Source organism: Patiria miniata, unplaced genomic scaffold (assembly GCF_015706575.1).
Source record: "Patiria miniata isolate m_02_andy unplaced genomic scaffold, ASM1570657v1 HiC_scaffold_23, whole genome shotgun sequence".
Classification (NCBI taxonomy): Eukaryota; Metazoa; Echinodermata; class Asteroidea; order Valvatida; family Asterinidae; genus Patiria; species Patiria miniata.
Window position 1 is genome coordinate 480388 of NW_024037062.1, and position 14875 is coordinate 495262.

Here is a 14875-nt window from a genome sequence, read left to right on the forward strand (position 1 = left end):
TACGAGCCAGCTAGACTGGTTCCCTGACCTTATAATTCCCCAATGTATGTAAACTGCTTTGTTTCTTCTTATATGGAGTCAGGGAACCAGACTACAGGAAAATGATCGTTTTTCTTGGTTTTTATAGCATTTTCGAACCCAAAACCTCCAAAAAGTCAGTGTAACTATATTTGCTTTATATTTCCAACCCCCCAATTCCATCCATTTCTGAAAATTACAGCAAAAGCAAATGATGTATATTCCCTTTAATTCCCAGGGACATGACCATTTTTTGGCATTATTATTTTTTACATCCAAGAGTGTTGAAAGAACAATAAAGATACAGGTTTTCAAGGAAGGCTATGTTTTCCATTGGCCTTAACAGGAATATGTCACAAATCATGGTCAGTCAGGCCATGAAAAAAAACTAGTTTCCTCAAGTTGAAACATCTCAGGAGACATCTTGAATTTATTGTCTGATTTGGCCAACTTTAGCACATTCCTTTTGTATGAGTCAGGTCGGGTTCAATGACCACCAGACGTGAGGTCTATAACCCCCTCGAGTCAAAGGGTAAACCGCCTCAACAAAAAATTGCAGAAACCAGGACAAATGCTGCTAAAACTTCGACATGAAAGGCCTCACAATTCGTAACTGCACTAAAACCCAGCTAGGTTTCTATTAAGTGCTTGTTAACATTACTACTTTAAAAAGCATTGTCGGTTTGTTGTCCGTGCGTTTACCAAGGGTCAAAAGGCAGTTTACCAAGCAGATTAACGGCAATTTAGTAGCGGGTTTGTCAACAGTAGATGAAAAGAAATCGCCTCGTTTAACACGACAAACTACTCACAATGGCGGGTGGGTGAACTCAAAAGGCACAACAATGGGCGGCGATTTGTAAAGTGGTAGCGTTGATTTGAGGGGTTTTTAAGTACCCACACGTGTCAATTGCGGCTTCTATTCAGTTCATTCATTGGTAAGGCTCTGAAATTGACACCATGTTCAGGAAGTCTTGTTTCTAGGGGTATCGCCGGCTTGAAAATTGAGGTGTTTATAAGACCAAAATTAAGTTCGCAAAAATGGAACAAGTGTGTAATGTCTTTCCACTTTTGCTGCATTGGTAGGTTTGCCGAAAATTGCAACTTGTGTGGTATACCGGTACTTCTACTTGACATGCTTTTGAAATGTTGAGAGACAGAAAATGTATTCATCAAATATTTGTCCAGACTTCCGGTCAAATATAAAGAAGCCCATTTCCAAATTAATCTCCAGCAATTTGAGACGCAAAATATATGTCAGATGGTGGAGGCGACGACCTCCCACCCACAGCGTCGACGTGTAAACAGGAAAACGGGTATTACTGGTTTATTCTTCCTGTCATGTCTGTACATAAACCATAGCCTGGATGAGTGCACAACAACATTTTGGAAACCTAAATTAAACGAGGTTATCAGCTTATATTTGAGATGCGGTCAAAAAGCCTTCAAGCCGATTCTAGAAATGAGTTCACAATAGGTTCGTTCGTTAATTCAGGATCTCAGACTCACACAAACATGACAAATGACATCAAAACAGCATTCTGAAAACGTCAAAATGGTGCTCAAAATCATCACCAAATTACTGTATTTTCTATCATTATTTCATCATTGTTCATATGCACAATTAATGATTACCAAATAGGCAAAATCCTCTTATGATCATTTTCAAGGTGTGTGCCGATTATGGCCGAGTGGCAAGGGACTGCCACGCGGCATGTGCAGCGCGTCGACCTCATAACCCCAACGGGGCACACACGGCCGCACTGACTGTTATTTCACGCTGCGGTATCACGCAGTAAAAAGACTCGCGTTGTTTCAGAACACAACGTACCAGCACCATTTTCTTATTTGCTCGAACAGTAGGGCATATTGTAAACAAACACAATATCCAAAAGTTGGGATCCTTAATCTTGAAAAATAATGACAATCTTGGACCTCGGATCTTAAAAATAATCTCGTCAAAACCCTTAAAATTCGTTCGTTTGTTAAAGCCATGCAAGCTGTCCAATACTACTGCATCAAAAACGAATTATTCAATTTCAGTTCATCCAAAAATAAACCGATTGTCTATGACGACAGAAATAGTATGTAAGTGACTCACGAGCCAAAACCGAGGCCTTTAAAATCTTAAAAATAAATGGCCTGAATCGATGCAAATAGTCTCATGTCCGTGTGCAAATTTGAAGTAAAACTAAAAGGTTAAATCTACTTGACAAACAACGAAAACAAACATGACGAAAATATAAATTTTCCTCTCTTTTTTTAGACTAGTCGTCATGGTCGTACGACTGTCAAGACCAATGACTGCATTGCGCGATATTTAAGCCTAAATTTTACAATTCGCTGGCGAACATCTATCATGTCTGTGCTGTATTTTCGCATTTTAATACAAAATGAACGAACAGTGACGATTTTTTCACACATGTAAGACATTCACCTACAACATGCAGATAACATTAGAGATTCAAACGACAGAAAAAAAGTACTACAATTTCGAAAGAAATTAAAACTTATAAAAGCAAAAGAAGGGCTAACAAACCTCTTGGATGTATTTCTCGGACCAGGTTCCGGACAAACCGAGTTGGTCGGCTGCCGAGTTCAGCCCGTTAGGAAGCCCGTGATGATGCCCGCCTTTAGATCCAGTCGGCACGGTGTTTCCTTGCTGATCTTGCTGATGCTGTTGCTGTTGCTGCTGCTGTATCTGCGGCCAGTAAGCCATCCAGTTGTTGAAAATCTGCTGTGTGGAGCCGGGTGGAAACACCGCCGAATTGGCCATATTTGTCGCGTTCATGTCTACTGTGCTCATGGAGGAAATCTCCGCCATGTTGCCAGTCAAACCTGTCGAGTCCGTGTGCCTCATTCAAGCGCGATTACCCAAAATGGCACAATCGGCAAATCGCTTCGCTAGCCCCTTGGACAAAACTTCACTGCCTCAAAAACTGCTGAACTAATGCTTCATATACCAGCTTGTAGATTACTTCAGAAGGGAAAAAACCCTGGTGTATACTATTCCGTAATGGCCGCAGACTCTCTCGGGTCCGGGTATGGGGAATTATTATGTCGACATCAACTCGACCCCCTGTGACACGGACATCAAATTCCTAGCACGGGACGCCAATCAGGCCAAACAGCCAATGAAAACCACGAACAGCTCATCAATTCTCCACAGACCTGAAAGCGCTCGGCGCTGTATACGATGAGATCGGCTGCTTTGATAACTAAAGGAAAAACATAAAGGGCACCGCACCAAGCTTTTTTTCGTTCTCTTGTGACGTAAACAAAGTTAGTTTATGGGATGGTTGATTCCTAGAGCCATCGTTTATGATGGAAATAAACTTTCTCCGGTGGTTTTGGTTTTTCCCGTTGTCCCACCCCAGTTTTGCGTTATGGTTCTAGTACAAAGTTTGCTTTACCATAAATCACAATAAACAAAGTTTGACAAGTTGCAATTTGACCTTAATTTTTTCCCCGTTTTGAATAGTTAAACAAAGTAATTACCATCAACCATGGAGGAAGGAACACCTTTCATCTACCCTTTGGCTTAAGTTTGTCCATGCAGAGGGAGTAAAAAATATACTGAACTCAAAGTCAAACCCAACAAAATATATGATTTCATATTTTATAAAAATATATGTAGCACTAAAAATAATTATGACTGGTAAGCCAATTTAATAAAGTACTTTCATAGTGACAAAATTACATTAATTTGCTCAATCCATTTGAGTTATATCACCATCTAAACAAAATGATCCCTTTAAACGAAAATCTGTTTCGTCAAAAAATGCAATTTCAAGAACTGTTGTTACAATAATTGTCTTCAAACTTCACCAGCGATAAAACCTCAGTTTAAAAGTTCAACATATTCAACGAACACCTTTTGAAGGCCCTTCTCTAAAAAAAAAATGAATTTTATAAATGCTTTTGTTAGCTAAAGCAGGGTTGTTAATCAAGAATAAAGATATTGTGTACTACGGTTGTTGAAACAAGTATTCTGTCATTTTCTTTTATGTTCCAAACATTAACAGTCAGAATACACAATAAATTGCTTTTTGGGGGGGGGACGAAACTGGTTACTTCATTTAAATAGTGATAAGATGTTAACGTGTAGAGAAATTAAAATAATGTTCTCACTTAAAAGTACATGTAGTTTGTTAAATGGGTTTCCAAGTCATAATTAATTTTGGTGCTACATAGTTTTTTTATATGAAATATATTTCTTTATTGTTGGGTTCCTCTTTTTTGACTCGCCCTATATATTATAAATATTGATAAATCCTAAAAATAGAACACTTGTAATGGGAAACATATTTTGTGAAATTCACCAACCACTCGAAGACAAGTGAAATAAAAGACAAGAACAACTTTCCGCTTGAATTGAGATAAATCATGGAGCTCCATGGATAAATATATAGAAGGGAACACAATTCTGGCAAGTTCAAATCAAAATGCAACTGGGGAAAAACGTGGGTAATTCCCGGCAATGGGTATAATTTAATAATACCAGCCCTTGGAAGGCAAACGCTAGGAAGCAGATATTCAAGTAATACAACGCTTAATGACTCTTTAATATTGTTTGGGAACGTCTTCAAAAGTCACAGACGAAAAAAAAGGAAAAAGAAACCGAGTCGTTCAGTTTCAGTTTGGTCTCGGCTTCAGTAAAACAACTTTCTAAATCTTTGAAAGTGAAATCCAAACCTTTCTTTGATTAGTTACAATGTAGCCCATTGTAGGGATATTTTATATCACTCAACTCTAACTAGGTAAGTAGGGTTTTTTTTGCCTAAATAAAGACATTCGGAATTCGGAGCAGGCATACATGAAGGTGCACATGTGCGGCAAGCCAGCATTCCAGCTTCGCCCGCCCCCCCCCCCCCCCATGTTATGTTCTGTACCAGCCGTGCACATAATCTCTGGCACATGCTTGATTACGTAATAAACTCCAGATAAGCCTAGAAACCATACCCCGAAAGATTGATTTGTTTATTGCCCCAAGTGGCCAGGCAGTTTCGACGCTGCTGTTTATCAGGCACGCCGGTGACCTTTGACCCTACAAGCCATTGTTTCGTTGCAGCATTGCAGAGCTCTCTAGAGTCATGCAGACGACTCTTCAAGTTATCTCTCGCTTTGCGCCACATAAAAACAATTCCATGTAACTATACATTAGAGAAACAGCGCTATAAACACGTACAGCTGTATACTATTTTTAGGGTAATGTTTATTCTCAAGTTTGACGATGAAGGACATAGTTTGACAAGCCCATAAGAAATTTGTAATTTCAAATACACACAGCGACTGCAATTTCGGATGCAGTATTATATCGAAATAGTCGGGTACGTTTTGCAAAAAAAAAAAATAATGACGGTCGCTTTGCAAAGCCAAATGGTGTTTTTTAGCTACGGCTGTGCAGCTCTAAGTAGTGCAGCTGTAAGTAATGGTATTTCGTTCGGTTGAGCGGGGCGAATTAGAACGAAATGTAGTTCTCAATAAGTGTAAATGTCACTCCGCCATACGCGGATGAAGATTGGAGCAAAAAGGGGGAGTATATAACGCGGTGCTTAGTCAGCATGGACCATCTGCGCACCGGCAGGCTCGACTTCTTTCAAGTTTATATTTATTGATCATTATTATTACAATATCGCAATTATAGATAAGATTTTGAAATCGGGCACTTTGACCATAAAGTCATGCAATGTAGTAACTCTCAGTACGGGAAAAGTACTGTTTAGAGAAATTAGCGGAAACCATACTACTATTAGTCTTATTCGTCTAGCGGGGTTTTCCAGAGTATTTTCTCGCAAGAGTTTTTATCTCTGGTTTTTCACTCCGCTGGCGTGCAGGATCAACATACAAATCACAACTTGATTGATTTAATGATGGCACAGTCACAGAAAAGTGCATCAGAGCGTTGAAATTATTTCTAAAGATTGTCGCTGTGTATGTATTCACAATCTGGGATCTCTATAAAAATTGGATCCATAGTTGACTATTATTATTTAGCATATATATAATCGTAAAAATGTAAATATTAAATTCATGAAAAAAAAAAAAAAGAAGAAGAAAGAATAAATAAACGGGTAACACTGCAATGCCTGTCGGTGGCCAACCCAATGTTGTAAAATTGGTGTGACGTGTGGGTTATTGAGAAGTCATGTTTCTCCGTTGGTTGGTTGGGTTGAAACAAATGTCAGCATATGCCTTTTTTGGCAATCAATCACCTTGTCCCTTAGACCCTCGCAACAACAGGTGCTTCAGGTCTCCACCAGCTACCAATGACAATGTATTATATTTATAAGCAATCGTGGAAAATTGGGTCACGAGGTCTCTCATTTCTCATTACTGCACACAATTGGGTGTTCCACAAAACGCTGCATGTAATGCACCAACTGACGTTCAACAAAATAACGGGAATGCTTTTCAATTGGCAGTCGAGTCGCGACCAGGGAGTACTATTAGTTGTGGATTTTAAGAACAGACTTTTACATCATGGGCATAGCTCCATGCTTATTGTACAGTAACTGTTATAAGCTAGCTACTAAACAACAGGTCCGAGTCTACAGTTAATTGGGCCGCAGGTTCCGAGATCTTTTCGAGCTTGCTTCCCATATTATACTCTTTTTGCCGTCTGTCTGTTTTCTTCGGGTGCATACCTATGTTCCCCAATACCTACGTCCCCAGCCCTAACCCTAACCCTAAGGAACATCGGGTACACCCCGTTTTCTTCATACTTGAACATTTTTAGTCGTTATTTTTACTCGTGCCCAGAACAGCACGGCTACACACTTCTCAACTCCAAAAGTCAGGTGCGACACATTGACACATGGTACTGGTCTAACTGTATAAGTTTCCGTCTATCCATGGGCTTCACCCTCCTATGGTTATGGATTCTGGAATTAATTAATGGGATCCATTGGAAGGCCAATGCCCTCAACTTTTTTAATTAACCCTCAACATGTGTGAAAACTTAACCAGGTGCGGAACAGGCAGGTACACTACAGGTAATTAAAATCAGTGCGCAAAACAATTCCCAAACTCCCCCTGCCCAAACCATTTTCCCCGTTGACCGCGCACGGTGTGTACGGTTTGCCGTGAATAGTTCAATGCGCTCGGTGCACCTCTGTCGAACCTGTCCGGTGGATCTTTTCCGTGATCGTGATAATCGGGATCTTGTCTCCCCGTGAAAACAGCGGGTGTTGCGGCGATTGATGATGCCATCTGACCGTCAGAACGTCGCCATTTGCCGCCCAAAGAGAGAGAGAGAAAATAGTTCATGTGTTTACTCTGCTTCTCATAGCACGCAACTCTTTACTCTTTAATAAGTCCGACTGCACTGCGCGATACGGACTGCCGATAGATAAAACAATGGGTACCAGCGCAGCAAGGTCTGGAGGGTATAGAACTTAACATTTTTAAGACTTTACATTTTTTAAAGCTCCATGATTTTACTGAAGATCACTACAGAGACCACTCTTTTTTTTTAGAAACAGACCCCTTCCAAGTAGTGCGTTGTTAGTGAGGGTAGAATGTTGTTCCTATGTGATAGGCATTAACCCTATCTCCCTAGGCTGATTTTCCGCCAGAAACCTTCCTTATCCGTACAAATCCCAACACCACATGGTAAACTGTACACATAAACCAACAGTTGGACTCTGTTTATTTGTAGTATGCCTAAATCCAACGTAAAACCACAGCAGTTTACTAGTACTCATCCTAACAGATTCCAACAAACCCTGGTGCTGGAGTTTGGCTGGTTGGGGATCGTTAGGGCACTTGCGTTGTCACTATACATTACTTTGTATTTAGGTAGCTTAAACCATAGCTTCCCTCCGAGAGGGCGCACGGAACAAGCTAGTCCGAGTGTAAAATCTGCTCAGTGCTGTTTGCATAATGCAATGCATCAGTATGCGAAATTTTCGCCGTCTTTCCTCTGTCAAGCTGCCGGCTGCCGCCCACACAATTCTCACGCACAGAATGTCAAAGGAAAGTGGGTTGATTGGAAAAGCTGTAGTCCCGACTTGTAGGGATCACAGAAGCCAATATCAGGCAGCTTGCATGCAGCAAAGTACAAAGGCCCAGCACACGCACAAGGATCAGAGATACGTGACTTTGACAAATTTGGTTCAATTACGGCCAAGACTTCGCGAGGTACGTCGCATGCGCGCAGCAGCGTGGCGTTGACCGATGGTCGTCTTGTGAGCCGTCTGACGAGCTTGCACGAGGAGTGCGCTAACCTCGAATGGCATAAATCCATCTGTTTGGAGATGTTCCAAACCAAACATACAAACTTGTCAAACTGGACATTCCATAAAATAAATGAAATTTTACTCTATGGTTGTAAAGTGCGCGTTCTAGTTCTAAGCTTCACGGGCGTTTATTGATTTCAGTGTAGCAGAACTGACAGAGGGCGCTACATTTAGAGTCTTTGGTGAGATTTAAATATTATGCGCCATATAAAATTGTGCCATATTCGGACGATAGAGAGCGCGCGTACATGTACACATTATATCTTTTCAGGGCCTCTGTAGGCCGATACCTTTGGTATTGCCTTATCGTCTCAGTCAAAATCGAAAATGATCATAGGTTCATGCTTATTTCAATTTCGAGTAAAATGACGACCGCCAGCACAAACGACTACCACTAATGATTTGCTTGTCGCCACATCGTTGCAAAGCTCATTAATGTAGAATACTGCCCTCAAGTGTTCCTTTTAGGGTTATCACAGACTGAATTTGAAATACTGTCCGTGTGTTGGGGCGTAGCGGCCTGCAAAATATAATTTTGAGGGTCAAATTGCCAATTTCAGCTTCTGGTAAGTTATCAACTTTATAATTAAGCATTAAGTAAGCATTTCAAAAGAAATCGAGCTGCAAAGATTGCATACCAAAGACTGTCCATGCCATTTTCGAGTATACATTGTTATTTTAGCCCCAGCCGCACACAAGTTACTCAATTTGGAATGAGGCATGGAACCAAAATCGGCTTTCGTTAGGTTTTGGATTAGGCCTGATGAGACCTAATGACGTCACGCTTTGTTTACATGTGCGTTTTCCTGTGTGGTAAACCATGGGTAGACGGTCCCTACTTCGTCTGGCGTCACGATTTGGCTCCCACAGGAAAAAAAAAGTGTAAAAAGCGACAAAAATTCGGAATTATTGTTAGTAATTGAAACGCTTAGGCCTATTTTCTTTAAATCATATTAAATGTATTCTTTCTTGGTTCACGTCAATTTTCAAAAGGATTGTGTCAAATGTTATGGTTAATAATCTGACGCAATTTCAATTCAATGCAATATGTTGTTCTTGAGTTATTGTCTCAACAAAGAGTGTCAAAAGCGACTAAAATTCGGAATTATTGTTCGTAATTGAAACGCTTAGGCCTATTTTCTTTAAATCTTATTAAATCCATCATTCCACGGTTCACGTCAATTTTCAAACGGGTTGTGTCAAATGTTATGGTTAATAATCAGACGCAATTTCAATCCAATGTAATATGTTTTTCTTGAGTTATCGTCTCCACACAGAGTGTTGTATTTTTGTTTCATGGGCAGATTGTGATATCCGCATTGATGGTGCTGACCAGTGGTTGGGTAGGGCGCCCTCTTCAGGACAAAAATCACAGAGGGTAGTAAAATGTACGGAGCGCGCACTGTTGGCCGTTGACTAATTATCGAACGAAGTTTCGTTTCAGTACAAATTGATTTTCTGGAGTTACTGTCTCCAAAAGAGTGCCCCATTTTTTTTTTTCAATTAGAATAGACGTAGATTCAGATTCGGAATGAATTTTTCGTAATTCTATCTAAGCACTGCTTTCCTTTAATCATATTAAATGTATTCTTCCATGGTTCACGCCAATTTTCAAACAGGTTTGTGTCAAATGTTATGGTTAATAACCATTCGCAATTTGAAACCAATGCCATATGTTGTTCTTATTTAAGTTATCGTCTCAACAAAGAGTGTCAAAAGAGACTAAAATTCGGCATGAAGTTTTCGTGATTAAAACGCTTAGGCCTATTTTCTTTAAATCATATTAAATGTATCATTCCACGGTTCACGTCAATTTTCAAACGGGTTGTGTCAAATGTTATGGTTAATAATCAGACGCAATTTCAATCCAATGCAATATGTTGTTCTTGAGTTATCGTCTCCACAAAGAGTGTCAAAAGCGACTAAAGTTCGGAATTATTGTTCGTAATTGAAACGCTTAGGCCTATTTTCTTTAAATCATATTGAATGTATCATTCCACGGTTCACGTCAATTTTCAAACGGGTTGTGTCAAATGTTATGGTTAATAATCAGACGCAATTTCAATCCAATGCAATATGATGTTCTTGAGTTATCGTCTCCACAAAGAGTGTTGTATTTTTGTTTCATGGGCAGATTGTGATATCCGCATTGACGGTGCTGACCAGTGGTTGTGTAGGGCGCCCTCTTCAGGACAAAAATCACAGAGGGGTAGTAAAATGTACGGAGCGCGCACTGTTGGCCGTTGACTAATTATCGAACGAAGTTTCGTTTCAGTACAAATTGATTTTCTGGAGTTACTGTCTCCAAAAGAGTGCTTCATTTTTTTTCAATTAGAATAGACGTAGATTCAGATTCGGAATGAATTTTTCGTAATTCTAAGCACTGCTTTCCTTTAATCATATTAAATGTATTCTTCCATGGTTCACGCCAATTTTCAAACGGGTTTGTGTCAAATGTTATGGTTAATAACCATTCGCAATTTGAAACCAATGCAATATTTTGTTCTTAAGTTATCGTCTCAACAAAGAGTGTCAAAAGAGACTAAAATTCGGCATGAACTTTTCGTGATGAAAACGCTTAGGCCTATTTTCTTTAAATCATTATCAAATGTATTCTTCCGAGGTTCACGTCAATTTTCAAAGGGGTTGTGTCACATTGTATGGTTAATAATCGGACGTAATTTCAATCCAATGCAATATGTTGTTCTTGAGTTATCGTCTCAACAATGTGTGTCAAAAGAGACTCAAATTCGGAATGAAGTTTTTGTGATTAAACGCTTAGGCCTATTTTCTTTAAATCATATTAAATGTAATCTTTTTTGGTTCACGTCAGTTTTCAAAATGGTTGTGTCAAATGTTATGGTTAATAATCTGACGCAATTTCAATTCAATGCAATATGTTGTTCTTGAGTTATTGTCTCAACAAAGAGTGTCAAAAGCGACTAAACTTCGGAATTATTGTTCGTAATTGAAACGCTTAGGCCTATTTTCTTTAAATCATATTAAATGTATTCTTTCTTGGTTCACGTCAATTTTCAAAAGGGTTGTGTCAAATGTTATGGTTAATAATCTGACGCAATTTCAATTCAATGCAATATGTTGTTCTTGAGTTATTGTCTCAACAAAGAGTGTCAAAAGCAACTAAAATTCGGAATTATTGTTCGTAATTGAAACGCTTAGGCCTATATTCTTTAAATCATATTAAATGTATCATTCCACGGTTCACGTCAATTTTCAAAAGGGTTGTGTCAAATGTTATGGTTAATAATCTGACGCAATTTCAATTCAATACAATATGTTGTTATGAAATTGATGCTTGAAAGAACCACATAAGTGAAGTGACTGAGTTCAATTATTTTTTTTTGGTATCGAAAATATCGTTTTCCTTCATTTTGCAAGAAAAGGAAATCCTATTACAACAACAACAATTCGAAGGGTTTTTTTTCCATTTCATTTTTCAAACACTTTATTTGACAAATAGTGGCTGCATAGCACCAACCGGGCTATTACGCAAGGCATTCACAGAAAATGTTGTTTTAACATTTTTTTATTCAAAGTAATTACTTTTAAAAAAGATATATATTTGAAGTCATGTATTGCCTGCATGGCGAAATTGTTTGATCGAAAACTCAAGAATATTTCTCTCTTTGAAGTGGGGCTAAAAGAAAGCTGTGTTTCCTTATACAGGTTGTCCAACAAAAATCTAACAGTCCAATCGGGCATGTTTTCAGAAAAGTGGGGTTGTATTCAAAATCGTGTCTAATGTATTGCTGAGAATAATTGGTCTTCCAAATGCTTTTTAGTTAGAGGATGTTTTGTTCAAAGATACAGCAATCACAATGCGGGACTTGAAAAACCACTTGGGCCACTCTTTTTATTCATCAAGCTTACAGATCGAAGCCGATAAAAAAAGTCACACATTACTCTTGAACAAAGTAAATAAATCGTTTGTGTGTCTCTCTAACTGCGCTTTCTTACTTTCAAGGAAAGTGGCCAAAGACGATTTTCAACCCTTGAGTTCGATGAAGCATAGCGTTTGTTCCAATGCATTGATTTGAATGAAATAAAGTTTGTATGGTAGATTGGTTATCAGACTTTAAGAGGTAATTTGAAAATATTCCAAAACCCACACGCAATATACTTTTATTATTGGTTTTCGACTGTTTTTTTTGTGTGGAACAACTTGTACACGGGGTCCGACTTGTACAATTTTGGCGAATATTCCGTCCACACACACTGTACTGAGAGAGTACACGATTATCAAACACGCTGGAGAAAGGAACCCGGCTAGCCTTCAGTCAACAGCCCATCTCCACCCCGTAAACAAGACCATGGATTGACTTCTCAAAGAGCATTAATTAGTCGACTCATTCACGCTGATTATGAAGAAACATTACAAGTTGACTAGTACAAACCCTTGAGAATGAAACTATGGACCAGGCGATTCTGAGTGAATATCACTCTGATTTTAGATTGAAATACTCTGAAAAAAAAATCAATCCAGTCCAAACTCGAGAAAAAAATCGATTTTGTTCGATTGAATGAGTTTTACTCTAAAACGTCTGGTGCCACGTTTCAGTGGGTGGGAAAGAATTTCACTCGATAAAATGGTGAATTTTAATCTTGGGAAATTAGAGAGATATACAAAATAAGACAGAAACGCGCCTGCGGTCAAGCAAGTGGGCATCAATGTAATTTCATGACAGATGAGTTTGAAGGGCGTACAGATGATATTGTTATGCAATTCTTGAAGTGCGGGACCACAAGAATAAATCACGCAAGTTGAACAACAGATCATTATTGGACCACTCAAAATTCCCACAACTCGCTCCAAAATTTCCGTGCAAAATGCTATCCCGGACTCGAAATCTCCAACTATCAATTTACATATGCACATATATCACAACTCAATCACAATATAATAAGATAATTCTTCGCCCGCTTATGTTGCATTATATCCAGACAAAACATATCTGTTATAATTTGTTATATAAATTATTTCTTACTCTGTTATTTGCAGTCAGATGCTGTATGATAATGAGCATTTTTGGGAAGACAGAAAAAGCAGTTTGAGTAACCTTTTTGCTTGAATTTATGAATACAACGTTACACTTTTTGTCTTTGAAGTTTAAACTACTTCATACATTCTGTCCCCTCCCCAAATAAATACACAAAATTATAATTTATAAATTATAATGATTATAATGAACAAAATAGTCAGTGATCACCTTCCATTCAAGTTTTGGAGATTTAGCTTCAACTTCAAACTTTTATCAACGTCACACTCAGGGTGACCGTTTTAGCCGATTTTCGGCTAACTTTGACAGAATTTTTGTTAAAAAAAACGAGTTTGACAGACAATTTGACAGAATGGATTTTTTTGGCAGATTTCTGGCAGAATTCTGCAAAAATGGTTATTTGACAGAAAAACAGCAAATTTGAACAAAAAAGTGTACATTTGTTTTAAAAAAAACTTCAATCCTTTCAACAAACCCTTGCATGATGGGACAGGTTGGCTGGTCTAGGTGCTGAGGTTCACTGGGAAACGGACTTTGTCGTGGACGGAGCCGCGTTTTGTCCGAAATTTACCAATAATTTCACAACATCTTTTTGTGACTAGATTGTTTATTATGTAATTTGAATCTTAATTTAGGCAATATTACCAATCTGCATGTGATTTTAAGTGTTTATAGTGTATTTCGAGTGATTCTTGGGAATTTGGCAGATTTTTGATATATCTGACAGATTTTTGATAAATCTGACAGATTTTTGATGTGCATTTAGCAGAATTTGGCTCTGACCTTTCGGTCACCCTGGTCAAACTTCTTTGCCTTTTTTCCAAATAACACAATCAAACAAATCAAACACTCGCCACAAATTTAAAAAAAAACCTAGTGTACAACTCCTTGATCTCTCACGAGTGTGATAACATTTGATTCAAACACAACTTCGGTTAATACCAAAAATGTGTTTTTATAATTGCATGTTGCCCATAATGTTGATTAGTAATGAAACCAACGATTTTTAAAAATTTGAACAAGGTGTAAGCTTTCTCGTGAAGATATGCAAGAAGCCTTTTGCATGTTAAGTGGCATTTGATTGCAGTTATACGTTTATAAAAGATGCTCAAAACCAACCAATACTTATGTTTTGGTTGCCAATTTCCATGTTAGCCGATTGGGGCGATTCACAATGCAGTGCGCCACCAAGAATGTGCCACGGAGAGTTCATTTCTCAAGTTTAAGGTCGACAAAACATGGCCCATTTGAATGAGTGTCAGTAGACAACTTGAGCTAATTCTTTATTGATTGGGGCATACCATTCTGCCGCCTTACAAAAAAACCATGCTGATAAAAGGAAAAGAAAAGGGCAAACATATTCTTGAATCATACGCTTAGGAAACTACTGACCGGAAAAAGTAATATTTTCAAACGTCCTGCGCGGCGAATTTGTCGACCATCTCCCACAATGCAATGGGAAAAATTAACTCTCCATGGCAAACTCTTGGTGGCGCACTGCATTGTGAATCGCCCGAATTGTGATGGCCAACTTTGTGGCCACTTATAACACTCAAACTTCTAGGGACCAACTTGAAGTTGCAGGCACAAGAAAAAAATAGT

General features: G+C 38.6%; 1 protein-coding gene across 4 annotated transcripts in view; it reads right to left on the reverse strand.

Annotated features, from left to right (window-relative positions):
* Positions 1-3197, reverse strand: part of LOC119731144 (zinc finger CCHC domain-containing protein 24-like) — a 32207-nt gene extending 29010 nt beyond the window's left edge. For 2 of the 4 annotated variants that reach the window (XM_038204174.1, XM_038204177.1), the window contains exon 1: positions 2555-3193. In XM_038204174.1, coding sequence (XP_038060102.1) covers positions 2555-2875 — 321 coding nt within the window. In that variant the 5' untranslated portion in view covers positions 2876-3193. Of the gene's footprint in view, positions 1-2554 lie in introns of all 4 variants that reach the window. The other 2 variants (XM_038204175.1, XM_038204176.1) reach the window with 2 other exon arrangements.
* Between the last annotated feature and the right edge of the window lie 11678 nt (positions 3198-14875).